The sequence below is a fragment of the Anomaloglossus baeobatrachus genome, chromosome 6 (assembly GCF_048569485.1).
Source record: "Anomaloglossus baeobatrachus isolate aAnoBae1 chromosome 6, aAnoBae1.hap1, whole genome shotgun sequence".
Classification (NCBI taxonomy): Eukaryota; Metazoa; Chordata; class Amphibia; order Anura; family Aromobatidae; genus Anomaloglossus; species Anomaloglossus baeobatrachus.
In genome coordinates, this window is record NC_134358.1 from 528,238,005 (window position 1) to 528,254,728 (window position 16,724).

Below are 16,724 nucleotides of genomic sequence, written 5' to 3' on the forward strand. Positions count from 1 at the left end.
CCTTTCCCAAGAAGCTGCAAAAACACTTGTGCTTGCCCTTATTATCTCCCGCCTAGATTACTGCAACCTCCTGCTCTGTGGGCTCCCTTCTAACAGTCTTTCACCCCTACAATCTATTCTAACTATGCTGCCCAACTAATCCTCCTGTTCACCCGCTACTCCCTGACCTCTCCTCTCTGCTAATCCCTTCACTGGCATGCCCTTATCGTCTCCCGCCTATACTACTGCAACCTCCTGCTCTCTGGCCTCCCTTCTAACACTCTTGCACCTCTACAATCTATTCTAAACCACTGTATGCTGCCCGACTAATCCACCTCTCCCCCCGCTACTCCACGACATCTAGTCTCTGCCAATCCCTATACCGGCTTCTCATTGCCCAAACACTCCAGTTCAAAACCCTAACCATGACATACAAAGCCATCCACAATCTGTCTCCTCCACACATCTGAGATCTAGTCTCCCGGTACTCACCTGCAAATAACCTCCAATTCTCACAAGATCTCCTTCTCTACTCCTCTCTTATCTCCTCTTCCAACAATCACATCCAAGATTTCTCCCGTGCCTCCCCCATACTCTGGAACTCTCTACCACAACATGTCAGACCCTCGCCTACCTTGACAAGCTTCAAAAGGAACCTTAAGACCCACCTCTTCCGACAAGCCTACAACCTGCCGTAACCCTCAGTCCTCTATAGCGCCACATGACCATCTCCTCACCTACTGTATCCTCACCCATCCCTTGTAGACTGTGAGCCATCGTGGGCAGGGACCTCTCTCCTCCTGTACCTGTCTGTGCCTTGTATTGTTTATGATTATTGTATTGGTCCCTATTATGTGTACTCCTTTCACATATAAAGCGCCATGGAATAAATGGCTCTATAATAATAAATAATAATAGTAATAATAATGACAGCATGGTTTTTAACCCTTTGAATTCCATCATCTACATTCAGAAAACATGGCATACTATATAATCTGCCAATATGGTATCAGCGCATGACGTGCAGTGATACTTTACATTAAAAAGACTTAACATAATTGGATCTTACAGTTTTCCAGCACTGATGGATTGGAGATGTTGCTCTTATCTATCTGATGTTCTGATGCCACCGAAGTGAAGTCTATATCTCCCACATTCAAGATAGCAGCCAGGATACTGTACACACTTTCGAGTTCCTTCAAGTAAATGTTAAATACCTTGTCAGCAATTAATTTTATAACTACAGAGAGTGTACAGAAAGCAATACTTACCAATGGTAAATGAAAAATTGTATTAAAAAATACCTGTCACCCTTGGAGAAACAAACTTCCTGATGTAAATGCAAACTACAATCTATTGTTTCCAATATACATGTATATAAAAATTGGAAAACTAAACATTTCTATTTCTAATATACTGATAAATACTGATAAAAACTTTAAGAGTGCGACAGGCTCTTCATTGCCTTACTATTTTAACAGCTTTGTGAGACTTGCTGCTTCTAAGCTGGGAAAATACCACTGTTTTGGAGGGGGAACTATAAGTGAGCAATATGGTAATGAAATAAAGATTTGCTCAATTAATTAAGTCTTAGTCAGTGCTATTATATAAGACGTATTGTAAAATAGTTCCTCTGTATTAGGGAGCAATGGAGGCAGGAGGAAAAGGCTAGAAGAAGCAGCAATAAAGACATACCATAATAGGTTTTAGCTTACCAATAAAATTATGTTTTAAGGGTTTATATATATAAATTGTTTCTCCAAACCTTCCCTTCACTTTAATATATAATATAGTGAAAGACTCAGAAAACCCATTACAGACCCTTTAGAGGCAGCTCTGTTATTCTTTTATAGATTATTCCTTTTGAAGCAGCTATGTCCTCTTTCTCTATCTGGCCTGCATAATACACAGGGACATCTTAAAGAGGTTGTCCCCTACTTTTACACTGATGGCCTATTCTTAAGGCCCCGTCACACACAGAGATAAATCTTTGGCAGAGCTGTGGTTGCAGTGAAATCATGGACATATTGTTCCAGTTGTACACAGCCACAAACCTGGCACTGATTGTCCACAATTTCACTGCAACCACAGATCTGCTGCAGATTTATCTCTGTGTGTGACAGGGCCTTTAGAATTGGTCATCAATGTCTATTCGGCCAGGATCCGACACCCCGCACCCATGCCGATCAGCTGTTCTCGATCCTGGTGGATGCAACAGGCAGCCGGAAATGCTCAGTTCTGGAGCTGCTCTATCTTCTGATAGTGGCCGCGGTGGGGTATTGCACATCCGCTTTCCATTCAGATCAATAGAAGGGGGATGTTCAGTAGCCGGCCGCGGCCACTATCAGAAGACGGTGCAGCTCCGGAACTGAGCATTTCCAGCTGCCTGTTACCGCCGCCAGGACCTAGAACAGCTCATCGGGGGGGGGGGGGGGGTTGTCTGGTGTCAGACCCTGGCTGATCAGACATTGATTACTTTGGTAAGGGAGGGCCATCAATGTAAAAGTAGTGGACAACCTCTTTAATACACAGCTGATAGCAATATTTGGTGGGAAGTATGGAAAATTATTGCCTAATTTATGTTTTGCTGATTTATAGCCCATTGGAATGCATTAATGAATTAACGCCCCTCGTTTATAGTTCTCTTTTAGCAAAGTTATGAGAAACATAGTCAAAAGGATTCTATTACTTCCTTCTAAAGACCAATGACTCGACAAACAAAAAGTATAGGGTCCATTTAGCATTCCAATTCTGTATATATAGTAACCTTCACCCCTACCCTCACAGATGCTATACATAGTTACATAGTTACATAGGTTGAAAAAAGACCTAGGTCCATCTAGTTCATCCTTCCTCCACCAATTCTACATTTTGTCCCTAAGTCACTTATAACCAACAATGTTGTGTGTACTGAGGAAATCATCCAGCCCTTTTTTAAAAGCGGTTATAGTATCTGCCATTACTACCTCTTGTGGTCGGCATTCCACAGTCTGACTGCTCTAACTGTAAAGAACCCTTTCCTGTTTAACTGCCAGAATCGCTTTTCTTCCACTCGCAGTGAGTGCCCCCTGGTCCTTAGTATTGTCTTTGGAAGAAATAAGTCATGTGCCAGTCCTTTATATTGACCACACATGTATTTATACAAATAAATGAGATCTCCTCTGAGACATCTTTTTTCTAAGCTAAACAGATCTAACTTTTTCAACCTCTCATCCTACGGGCGGCCTCCATTCCTTGTAGTAGTCTAGTTAGTTGCCTTTGAACTGATTCTAACTTCTGTATGTCCTTCTTAAAATGCGGAGCGCAAAACTGGATCCCATATTCCAGATGTGGCCTTACAAGTGATTTATAGAGGGGTAACGATACGTTGGGATCCCGGGATCTAATCTCTCTTTTTATACACCCTAAAATCTTGTTTGCTTTAGCAGCTGCTGCTTGCCATTGAGTGCTGCTGCTCCGCTTATTTGTAATTAGAATACCCAAGTCCTTCTCCTGTTCTGTAGTCCCGAGTTTACTTCCATTTAATGTATACGCAGCTATAGGATTACTCCGTCCTAGGTGCATTACTTTACATTTATCAACATTAAATCTCATTTGCCAAGTCTCTGCCCATTCTGACATCTTATCCAGATCTTTTTGTAATATTGTACTATTAAGGTCAGTTTTTAATATCCTACATAGTTTGGTGACATCAGCAAAGACTGACACTTTACTTTCAATCCCATCCACAAGGTCATTAATAAAGAGAATCAGTCCTAGCACAGATCCCTGCGGCACCCCACTGCTGACTATAGCCCATTTAGAGAATGTACCATTTATGACTACTCTTTTTTTCCTATCCTTTAGCCAATTCCTTACCCAGTTGCATATAGTTTCCCCTATACTGCACACAGAAACATGTCACCAGATTTTGCAGTCACTCTGATAAAATGGAAATCTCACACATTGTGCCCCTTAAATATGGAGAGAAATAATATGTAAGATATTAATTTTGAATACTTTACAGTATATTCTATGTTCACCAAAAATATATGCTGTAAAACATGATTTGCCTCATTCCAGATGCATACAAAAGTGTAAACATTTTATTTCAGAATCATTAAGAAATCAATCAACCATTTCTAATTGGATTTAGTTGACATTATGCAACTAGCAAAACTCAGCAGAACAATTTATCACTCAATGCCAAGTAGCAGTTGCAAAAGCAAGCAGAATAAAACACATCAAAGTGTATTATATCAATTCTACATTAATCATTTTAAAGAATACCTATCAAGTTCCATAAATATGTAATTTTTTTTCCCGCTGGTGTTAATGTTGCTGTTTTTCTGCATCTGGCATTGTTCAATTTTTTTCCTGTTTCTCTACATTCCTGAGATAACAAGGCATGCAAAGGTTTGGGCACCCCTGGTTAAAATGACTCTTAGGGGTACTTTACACGCTGCGACATCGGTAGCGATTGCTAGCGATGTTGAGCGCGATAGTACCCGCCCCCGTCGCACATGCGATATGCAGTGATAGCTGCCACAGCGAACATTATTGCTACGGCAGCTTCACACGCACATACCTGGTCGGCAACGTCTCGGTGACTGCCAAACAATCCCTCCTTCAAGGGGGAGGTACGTTCGGCATCACCGCAACGTCACTGCAACATCATTAAGCGGCCGGCCAATAGAAGCGGAGGGGCGGAGATGAGTGGGACATAACATCCCGCCCACCTCCTTCCTTCCGCATTGCCGGTGGGACGCAGGTAGGAGATGTTTGTCGTTCCTGCGGCTTCACACACAGCGATGTGTGCTGCTGCAGGAACGACAAACATCGTACCGGCAGCAGCAACGACATTATGGAATGGAGCGACGTGTCACCGATCAACGATTTTTCACGTTTTTGCAATCGGTGATCATCGCTCCAAGGTTTTACACGCTGCGATGTCGGTAACGGCGCCGGATGTGCGTCACTAACGACGTGACCCCGACGATATATCGTTACCGATGTCGCAACGTGTAAAGCCTGCCTTAGGCTATGTTCACACAGGGCTTTTTTAGTGCGTTTTTTTCCTGACCAAAACCTGATCTTGTAGCAGGAAATCTCCTTTGAGTCATCTGTGTTTTTGGTGCATTTTGCATGCGTTTTTTAAGTGGCGTTTTTGCTGCAGATTCGGTGCGAATTTGCTGCTTTTTTTCTACAAAATGGGTTGTATCAATGAAAAAAATGCAGCAAATTTGCAGCAAAGAATTGACATGCTCATTCTTTAAAAAACTGACCAAAAACGTAGGTATTTGACAAAATAGTCAGGAAAAAAGCCTGATGTGTGTGTGTGTGTGTGTGTGTGTGTGTGTGTGTGTGTGTGTGTGTGTGTGTGTGCGCGTGTGTGTGTGTGCGTGCGTGCGCATGAGATTTCAGAAATCTCATAGACTTTGTTGGGACTGTAAAAAGCAGCTTTTTATTAGCATGGATTTGCATAAAACCAAGGCAAATCTGCAGCTAAAAAGGCGCAGCTAAATCTACCAAAAAAGTCCAGTATGAACATAGCCTTATTGTGAAAAGTTTAAGATGAACTCCAACGGGCACAAAGATAAAGATGACACATTTCCTTTGTATTTTAGGCAAAGCAACATATCTTATTTTCATCTTTTAAATTTTAAAATAACAAAAAAGGAAAATTGGTACCTTGCATGGTTAGCACCTAGCCACCCCCCCACCGCATTGGCAAGTGTCACAGCTATAAACACTTTTTGTAGACAGCAAAGAGCCTTTCAATTCTTGTTTGTGGGATTTCCATCCATTCTTCCTTGGTAAAATCTTCCAATTCTGTGAGATTCCTGGCTCGTCTTGCATGCACTGCTCTTTAGAGGTCAAGCCACACATTTTCACTGATGTTCAGATCAGGGGACTGTGAGGGCCATTGTAAAACCTTCAGCCTGCACCTTTTGAGGTAGTTTATTGTGAATTTTGACATGTGTTTAGGATTATTATCCATTTGCTGAAACCATCCTGTTTTCAGCTTCAGCTTTTTTACAGATGATGTTATGTTTGTATCAAGAATTTGATGAAATCTAATTTGTTCCCATTGGTAGCCACACAACCCCAAAGCATGAGTGATCCACCCCCATGCTTAATGGTTGCCAATATGTTATTTTCCCAGAATTCAGTGCCCTTTATTTGCCACGCATACCTTTGATCATTGTGGCAAAAGAGTTATTTTTTAACCTCATCGGTCCACAAGACTTGTTTCCAAAATTCATGAGCTTTGTTTATATGTTCTTTTGCATACTTCTGATGCTGAATTTTATGTTGAGGGTGCAGGTTTTCTTCTGATGACTCTTCCATGAAGGCCATGTTTGTGTAGGTGTCTCTGAACAGTAGACCTATGTACCACAACTTTAGTCTGCTAAATCTTCTTGAAGGTCTTTTGCAGTCAAGTGGTGTTTCTGATTTGCCTCTGTAGCAATTCTGTGAGCAACTCTCCCAGAAATTTTGCTTGGTCTTTCAGACTTTATCTTGACCTCCACTGTTCCTGTTAACTGTGATTTCTTAATTACATTTTGAACTGATGAAAGGGAACTCGAAAACGCTTTGCTATCTTCTTATAGCCTTCTCCTGCTTTGTGGTCCTCCATCATTTTCATTTTAAGAGTGCTCGGCAGCTGCTTAGAAGAACCCATGTCTGCAGTTTTTTGGCACAAGTATAGAAGAGCCTGTGAAATTTCCATCACCCGGCCTTTCATAACGATGATGTGAACCAGCCATAACCCTAACAGGCTAATTAAGGTCTGAAACCTTGGTCAAAGTTATCTGAGCACACAAACCTCAAAGGGTGCCCAAACTTTTCCATTGGCCCACATTCTTTTTTCTAATTTTTCAAATGTAAAAGATGAAAATAATTTTCATTTTTTTGCCTAAAATACAAAGGAAATGTGTCATCTGTAACTTTATATCTTTCAGAGATCATTTTATCTTAAACTTGATCAACTGTTTACAGTACCAGTAATTTTGACGAGGGGTGGTCAAACTTTTACATGGCACTGGATGGTCCCCGCTTCCCTTTTTGTAAATCTTGCCTTTTTTTTCTGACGGGGTCATGGTCATCAAGAAGACTTCCATATGTCATAATCCAGGCCGGTCTCTGCCGCTGTGGTATCTCCCAGCTCCAGCCTGGTCATGTCAGGGGTTAATTTCTCTCTGCCTCATTCTGGTTTCTGGGCTGCTATATCTGGGTGCTGCACCTCTGGTTCAGCGCCAGTGATAGTATATGTCTCATAGTGTGGGTAGTTGGCTCTGCTGAGGTGCCCAATCTGTCCTGTCGTGCACCCTCTCCCCCCTAATCTGTGTCTGTCTGTCCTCTCCCGGCCTTGTCCCACTTGTCATACCTTTGTTTTTATTTTCGACTTCCCAGTACTTGACTTACGCTTCCGTCCCTGACTTGGCTCCGTTTCTACCTTCGGCTTTCTCTATTACCGTTCACTCTTGACCCCTTTGCTTGCTTCTGACTCTAAGTTCGTTCATCCCTTGTACATTGATTTGACTTCCTGTTGCTGACTCGGCTCTCTGACTACTCTGCTGGCACCTTGTGGTGACTTTACTGTACTACTCCAGGTCACGTCTTAGTATAACGTGATGTTACTCTGCCTCCAACTCTTGGTGACTCCGCTGTACTACCCGGGCCACGTCTTAGTGCAGTGTACCACCACAGAGTAGCATTGATGATCACATTCCCTGGATAACTTGGCTAGAATTCTATTCAGAAAGAAAGAGGCCATATTTCAGGAATAATAACAACAACAATAATGTCAGATTCAGAAGTACAATGACATTTATACAAGGTAAAAACAAATACATATTCACATATTTCTCTTTCAACTTGAACATGGGGTATAATTTTTGACACTGCAGTCTACAAAATCCAGAAAAACTGAGGTTGTTTGTATGGATTATAGAAGCCTTAGTGGTGATCCTTTTTAGAGGTTTCACTGTCCCATCTTTCAAATAAAAATTATAAATCATCTATTTTGACCCCTAGTCACCAATACGGGACATCAGAAAGGAAGGGGGGCATATAATTTTATAGCTAATAAAAAATACTTTACATAAATCGTTACCACTTGGAGATACAATACAAATATGTCCAATGCTTAAGGCCGGCGTCACACGGTACGATCTATCGTGCGATCGTACCCGCCCCTGTCGTTTGTGCGTCACGGGCAATTAGTTGCCCGTGGCGCACAAAATCGTTAAACCCCCGTCACACGCACTTACCTGCTGAGCGACGTCGCTGTGGGCGGTGAACATCCTCTTCCTGAAGGGGGAGGGACATTCGGCGTCACAGCGACATCACACAGCGGAAGGCCAATAGAAGTGGAGGGGCGGAGATGAGTGGGACGTAACATCCCGCCCACCTCCTTCCTTCCGCATTGCCGGCAGGATGCAGGTAAGCTGCAGTTCATCGTTCCCGAGGTGTCACACGGAGCGATGTGTGCTGCCTCGGGAACGATGAACAACCGGAGCACAGAAGGAGGAAAAACATTTTGAAAATGAACGACGTGTCAACTAGCAATGATAAGGTGAGTATTATTGCTCGTTCACAGTCATTCGGTGGTGTCACATGGTACGATATGTCTAACGATGCTGGATGTGTGTCACTAACGATGTGACCCCGACGACATATCGCCCGATATATCGTACCGTGTGACGCTGGCATAAGTCAAACAAAAAGCGCAACAAAGAGATGTAATCACTCACCTCCAATGTAAAACCTATTACTTTGAAACATTGTTCAATTAAGTCAAACTGAGTTTTATAGAAATCGTTATTCATAAAATCTTGTACCATTTTAATGTGCTCGTTCTGTAGGTATCTAAAAGTTGAGAGACAAATGATTAACACGTAAATGAGAGTGGAATAGTGATAAGTTGCCGTCGTTGAGTAACATGTTTCAGTCTAATCTTTCGCGTTACCTGGGAGGTTTGTTTTCTGGCAGTTTATAATGTACAAGTTTTTTCTTTTCTGACAGTCCCGCGTAGATGTAATAGAAAATGTGGAAATTTTTTTCTCCTCTGAAAAGAACAAAACATAAAAAAAAAGAGGTGAAAATTAGGTTATTAAAAGGAACGGCTGATATATTTGATTTTAGTCTTATTTTCGGAGATTTCATTTTGTTCATTTTTTTGGTTTTTTTTTAGAAACTTTCTTAAGGGCGGACATATTGGAGACACACATTTCCTTCCTGTATTATCTTTAAAGAAAGCGAAGATTTATGGCAGCTGAAATGAATGGGAGACAAAGAAATTTCATAGATTACTGCAGAGTAATGAGGATCAGGGAGCGGGTGGGGAACAGGATAAAGACCCTTATGCGGGCTTTACACGAGACGACTGATTATGCAATGCATTGTCGGGGTCACGGTTTTCGTGACGCACATCCGGCATCGTACACGATGTCGTCTCGTGTGACACCTCCGAGCGACGCAGTATCGCTCACAAATTGTGAGTCGTGTACTCGTCGTTTAATTTTAAAATATCGTTTATTTTTCCTGGTGCAGGTTGTTCATCGTTCCCGTGGCAGCACACGTCGCTCCGTGTGACGCCACGGGAACGATGAACACAGCTTACCTGCGTCCCGCGGTACCCGCCAGCTATGCGGAAGGAAGGAGGTGGGCGGGATGTTTACGTCCCGCTCATCCCTGCCCCTCCGCTTCTATTGGCCGGCGGCTGTGTGACGTCGCTGTGACGTCGAACGTCCCTCCCCCTTCAGGAAGAGGATGTTCGCCGCCGACAGCGAGGTCGCTCAGCAGGTAAGTACGTGTGATAGGGGTTTAACGACTTTGTGCAACACGGGCAGCGATTTGCCCATGACGCACAAATGACGGGGTCGGGTACGATCGATCGTGAAATCGCACGATCGGACGACTCATGTAAAGCCCACATTAGGCCTAAGACACACAACAAGAAAAACGGTGCAAGTGGAATGCGATAAAACATCGCATTCCACTCGGACCAATATTAGCCTGTGTGTCAGCGCACATGAGCGATTATTTTCTCAGCCCTAATCGGACCGAGAAAACAATCGCAGCATGCTACGATTGTAATGCGAGACTCTTTCTCTCACACCCATTCAAGTGTATGGGGCAAGAGGAAAATCGCACTGCACTCTTGGTAAACCGGTGCACTGCGAGTGCAGGGCGAGAATGGCAGTAGCCGGCTACGGAGGAGAGAGGGAGAGAAATCCCACCCTCTCCTCCTCAGCGCCGGCCCGCCCCTCCGCAGAGCCAGCCCGCCCCCCGCAGCTGAGGTCCGCTCATACAGTCAGACCTCAGTTGTAAGGACTCTCACATGACACTCGGCTCTGCTGTACTGCCAGCATGAGCCGAGTGTCATGTGGGGATCGCACTAGTGCCCCGTGTGGCCCCGGACTTATGTGTGCTCAGTCTATATTTTTTCTGTCTTGGCTTATCAAGATTTCCAGAAATACAATAGAACTGTCCATAAATATGCTCTGTAATTCCAGGAACAGAGAGTAAATCTTGAAGGGAATCTGACAGCAGACTTCTCTCTCTTCCCCAAACTATTTATATGCTCATGCACTTTTTTCATAAAAAAGTCTAGCGATACATTTACATGGCCAGTCCGTTCCTCTGTTACCGAGAAATCAACATTTGAATTGATTTGAAAATGAGCCGGATAGACTATGGTAGATGTGAAGCCTCCGTCACTCCAGCTCTATTCCCTACCCAGCACTTCCTCCAACTACTTTACTGTCAGCCTCTATGCTGTGTGACTTCAGGCAAAAGAGCCATCAGTCAAGCAGGAAGAGGCGGTGCTGGCTGATGAATAGAGCTAGAGTGATGGAGGCTTTAGATTGGGTTGAGATTATTCCACTGGAGCTTAGGGATAGGGGCTCTCCAGAAGGGACTACCATTTTAATTAATTTTCTGTTGTATAGTATATGTATGCTTGCAGCTGATGTAAGGGTAACGAGTGGAATTAGTAGACCCACTGAACCACAGGGGGGACCTGGGCTTACCCTTTAGTAGGAGGGGATTAACTAAGCGCCTACAATGAGGTGGACGCCAGGTACCACTACCAGGGCAGTGATCGGTACTGTGGCAGTAAACCCCCAGGACAGCAGACGGACTCAGGTATGGATACAGGTGCAGGCAGGTACAGGCAGGAATGACTGAGGCAGACAGGCAGGTGAGTATGGACAGATATGGTGGGCACAGCAGGGACAGATAGGTATGGGAAGGCTGTGGCACCCCTGAGCTTCATGCGCCACAGGATATTACACCACTTTTATGGAGTAATATCTATCCTGGGTCAGGAGGGGGTTAATTGCCGGTACCTTCACAAAACACATACAAAAAAATAAAGGTGCTTCCCACAGAGGGGTGCACTAGGGCAGACAGAGTGGTCAGCCATCACGAAGCATGGGACTTCCCCAGTCGCTAGGACAATCACTGGTGGGCAGCACCACTGGGGGTAGGAGTAGGCGCAACCATCTCACCAGAGCAGAACCTTCCTAGGCACAGCTTGGGATAACACTTAGCACTGATAACTGGAGTTTAGCGTTTCTCTCTCAACTTGGGCCCGCGGCTTGGAGCTGGAGGCTCAGCCCGGGTTCCGGACAGCAACCGAGGGACACTTGAGTAGAAAGACTTTCACGGGCACCGGCGGTGACCACCGACTATCCGGGATCGGCTGGAGCCCATCGTGGCAGAGAACGGTACTCTGGGGCAGCGCCTGAAGTACTTGTGAGTTAAAGACCTGGAACCGCAGCCCCTGCCCCTGCCTCTCATGTGCACAGGCCCCAGGGGAGAAGGTGGCAGATGTGCACATGTGTGGCAGAGCTGCAGGGGAGGACGCAACTCGGAGGCGGTGAGCAAATCAGTGTACCTGCAGGGGCACCAGCGCTAGAGTATCCAGTGTGTCCACCCATATCCTGTCCACCGCCATTAACTTGAGAACGACAGCAGCTATAGGCATAAAAGTGGTGTCTAGGTATAGTAAAGTACCCATGCACTACGCAATGAAACCACCTATAGCGCCACCTGGTGGAAAACAACAGAGTTAGCATTTTTATCCTAAAAACGGAACGAGATAGAGAAAAAAAGTGAATTACAAAGTTGTAGGGCATCATCAATTCAATATGAATCAACACCTTGCATACAGAAATGCTATGATTAGAATGTTTAAAACTCACAAGGTTGCGGACGTGAAGCGATACCTCATGGAGACCTTCCTACAAGTCATTGGGTATGTTAGCTGCATGGAGTGGCCTCCACGCTCTCCTGACCTGACCCCATTGGACTTCTTTCTGTGAGGTCACATCAAACAGCAGGTGTATGCGACCCCTCCACCAACATTGCAGGACCTACAATGACGTATTACTGATGCTTGTGCAAATGTGTCACCTACCGTATTGCACAACGTGCAGCAAGATACAGTATGCTGTCCAGACTCCAGATGTGCATTGCAGCTGACGGTGGCCACTTTGAGCATCAAAGTTAAATGAGCACCATATGCGTGACCAGCATTCAATGTTTTGGGGGTCATGGGTTTCATATTATAGCATTTCTGTATGCAAGGTGTCGATTCGTATTGAATTGATGATGCCCTACAATTTTTTAATTCACTTTTTTTCTCTATCTCGTTCTGTTTTCGAGATAAAAATGCTAACTTCGTTGTTTTCCACCAGGTGGCGCTATAGGTGGTTTAATTGCGTAGCACATGGCTACTTTACTATACCTAGACACCACTTCTATGCCTATAGCTGCTGCCATTCTCAAGTTAATGGCGGTGGACAGGTTATGGGTGGACACAAAGTATATAACCTTTTACAGCCAGAGGAATGGTAGTATGATCTTTTATGAAGGTTTTCCCACCTAATATTAAATTGAACATTTCAGCTTTATTTAGCTAAATTTTAATATCCATCCAGTCGTACATGGGTTTTTAAGTAAGCACAACAGTCTCAACATTTCTAAAAGATCGATTTATCGATGTATACAATTTACAGTTTTCACTTTTACTTACCCCTCTCTAATCTACCATGAATACAGAAGCCAGGATCATATTTTTGTCCAACTGCTACACTATTAATTTCTACTGGTGGTTACCCATAAGCAGTAGAATCCAATAAAAACTTATCACTGTCACCCTCAAAACTCTTCATAGTTCTGCACCATCCTACATCTTCTCACTTATTTCTGTCTACCACCCTACCTGTCCTTTCTGTTCTGCTAATGATCTAAGACTGACATCCTCTATAATCTGAAGTTCCCATTCCTGTCTCCAGGACTTCTCTCATGCTGCGCCAATATCCTGAAATGCTCTACCCCATATAATATGAATAATTTCCAATATTTACTGTCTCAAACGTGCCCTAAAACACATTTCTTTAGGCTGGTCTATCACCTCACCTCACTAATGTAACTATGCCCTGTTCTCTCTTCTTTGTACCTGTACTTGTATAGGTATTCCCTGGTGATCAATTCTGTGATTGCCCCTATTTATTACACTTATGGCTGGAACTTACATGACAAGCATTTTATTTTTACCTTTTACTTTTTTTTTGTTTCCTATATTTCCTCAAAGATTGTAAGCTTACGATAAAGGACCTCTTGGTAATCTAATGGATGCGACAATCCTGGGTGGCTGCAAGCTGCTATTTTTAGGCTGACAGCCCAATAAGAATAGGTCTCCCCAGCCTGAAAATACCAGCCCAAGATGTTGGGCTTTATCATAGCTGGGGATCAAAATTGTGGGGGAATTGCACACTGTTTTTTAAAATAATTTATTTAAATAATTTTTAAAAAGTCTCAAGCAGTTCCTCTGATTTTGATATACAGCCAACAAGATAAGCGCTCGGCTTGGGGCTGCAGCCTTTAGCCGTATGATTTATCTGTGCTGGGTATCATTATATGAGAAGCCCTTACGCCAATTTATTCATTTATTTTTACACCAAGAGAGCCGCAGACAGGGTCTGTGATTGCAAGCAGTCAGATAGATATGCTATTGCACAGGGTGGGGCGCATCTGACTGCAACCAATAAAAGATGCCAGGACTTCAGGGGGTTGGGGGAAGCAGTGCTTATGCATGAAGGTAAATGAGTGGCCCTGAAAGTAAACTTAGGCCGAGGCCACACGGGGACTTATGTGATCCTCGCATGACACTCGGCTCACGCTGGCAGCACAGCAGGAGCCGAGTGTCATGTGAGTCATGCGATCGGACCTAAGCTGTGGGGGACAGGCTGGCTCTGAGGAGGGGCGGGCTGGTGCTGAGGAGTGGCAGGCCAGCACGGAGGAGGAGAGGGAGGGATTTATCTCCCTCCCTCCTCCGTAGCCCGCTATTGCCATTCTCGCGCTGCACTCATGGTACACTGGTGTACTGCGAGTGCAGTGCGATGTTTCTCTCGCCCCATAGACATGAATGGGTGCGAGAGAAAGAATCTCGCATTACAGTCGCAGCATGCTGCAATTGTTTTCTAGGTCTGAGAAAATAATCGCTCATGTGCGCTGATACATAGGTTAATATTGGTCCGAGTTAAATGCGCTGTTTTATCGCACTCCACTCGTTCCGATTTTCATGCAATGTGTCTTAGGCCTTAGAGCCAGGATGGAGACTCGGTATGTATAATGCACCTGCTCCAATTACCCTATCCCTTCTACCACCACTTTTAAGTGCCGGCTTCTGGTCCCCATAAACTTATATGGGGACTGGCATCTGGAATAATTTTTTTTTATTTTTTAAGTCCGGTTAGACCTCCCGGTCCCGGGTATCTGCGGGTCCACCCATCACTACTTATCCTGATTTAATAAGTACCCTCTGAATGGTAAAGTGCTGCTCAATTTGTTAGCGAAATAGAAATAAAAATGATTATTACTACTACTACGACCCATTTTACACTTAGTCACCCATATCACTAGTTTTGATTCATAAAATCTTAATTTTTTTGGTCCAATATGGTCATTAAACAAAAGTTTTTAAAATCTCCTACCCGACTATTCATTCAACTGCTGTCTACCAAAACAATGGAGAATGTAGCGATCAGAAAGAGCAGCCTGAGGGCTCAATGTACAGAATATTGTCAGCTTGGCTCTATCCAAGGTTACGTCTACATTGGGTGTTTGACAGTTACAGGATCTGGCTGCTATGAGCCAGTCAGATATGTGAAGCAGGGTGGTAAGCTTGTAGATATGTATGACCTTCTTCTTCTTTACAATTGTAATGATGTGTAATGACACTCATGTTACATCAGCCAGAGCTGCACATATGTAGTAACTTACGTAATATATTAGGGAAATATATAATACTATGCTTTGATAAATATGTTAAGACTTAGTAATGACTTTTAAAAAATATTTGTTCATGATATTTGACCAAACAGACTAATAGCATTAAATATCTTAAATTAATGATATAGCCACTAATCACTTATTCCAACCCCCTCTTTTTTAATGGTCCCTGCTGGTTCAGCAGTGATTACATCATATTCATTGTTCACATGATCACTGTAGCCAATTACTGGCCTCAGAGGGGACGTCTGCATGTGCAACATGTGACCACTGAAGTCAATGATTGGCTGCATCTGTCATGTGTGTGGTAGGTGTGACTGGTGACTGGAGGAGACCACTTGATGAGGGCAGGTTTGAATATATGAGTAATGGTTAGCTTAATATCTTAATACAATTCCTGCATTTATCTTATTTTTCCAATAATACTTCTAAAGAAAAAAAAGATACATTTCTAACTTAACTGATAACTACAAATCAACATTTTAACCACTTACATCGCCTGGTGGACAACTCTGGATTTTTCTAGAAGGTATTCGGAGATTTGGGCTGCCACAACTGTTCCATTGTTGATGAATTTCATCTCTAAGTATTTCCCAAAGCGACTTGAATTTTCATTAATGATAGTGCATGCATTTCCAAAGGCTTCCACCAAATTATTCACCTGCAAAATCTTCTCCTGCAACGTTCGGTTGTTTGCCTAGAAAAGGGAAAATTGTTTACAACTTCATCTTAGTTCACTAAACTCTGCTTCTTGAACATTTAGTAATGATGGTTGGGTTCTTACCACCAAAGCCCTAAATCCCATCTCAACCTCATCTTATTTCACCGAACTCTGCTTCTTGAACATTTAGTAATGTTGGTTGGGTTCAAGCCATAAACCTCATCTCAACTTCATCTTCGTTCACTAAACTCTGTTTCTTGAGCATTTAGTAATGATGGTTGGGTTCTTACCATCAAAGCCCATAATCTCATCTGAACTTCATCTAATTTAGCTAAATTCTGCTTCTTGAACAATTAGTAATGGTGATTGGGTGCTTACCACCAAAGCCCTAAACCCCATCTCAACCTCATCTTATTTCACTAAACTGTGCTTCTTGAACATTTAGTAATGGTGATTGGGTTCTTACTACCAAAGCCCTTAACCTCATCTCAACTTCATTTTGATTAACTAAACTCTGCTTCTTGAACATTTACTAATCGTGGTTGAGTTCTTACCACCAAAGGCCTAAACCCCAATTCAACTTCATCTTGTGTCACTAAACCCTGCTTCTTGAACATTTAGTAATGGTGGTTGGGTTCTTACCACCAAAGCCCTAAACCCCATCTCAACCTCATCTTATTTCACTAAACTGCTTCCTGAATATTTAGTAATGGTGGTTGGGTTCTTACAACCAAAGCCCTAAATCCCATCTCAACTTCATCTTATTTAACTAAACTCTGCTTCTTGAAAATTTAGT

The 16,724-nt window shown here is 43.3% G+C and overlaps 1 protein-coding gene across 1 annotated transcript in view; it reads right to left on the reverse strand.

Annotated features, from left to right (window-relative positions):
* Positions 1 to 16,724, reverse strand: part of MYO3A (myosin IIIA) — a gene marked incomplete at its 5' end in the record, with an annotated part of 269,215 nt that overhangs the window by 176,649 nt on the left and 75,842 nt on the right. The window contains 4 exons of the mRNA XM_075316162.1: positions 1,049 to 1,175; positions 8,718 to 8,832; positions 8,933 to 9,031; positions 15,762 to 15,964. Coding sequence (XP_075172277.1) covers positions 1,049 to 1,175; positions 8,718 to 8,832; positions 8,933 to 9,031; positions 15,762 to 15,964 — 544 coding nt within the window. The remainder of the gene's footprint in view (positions 1 to 1,048; positions 1,176 to 8,717; positions 8,833 to 8,932; positions 9,032 to 15,761; positions 15,965 to 16,724) is intronic.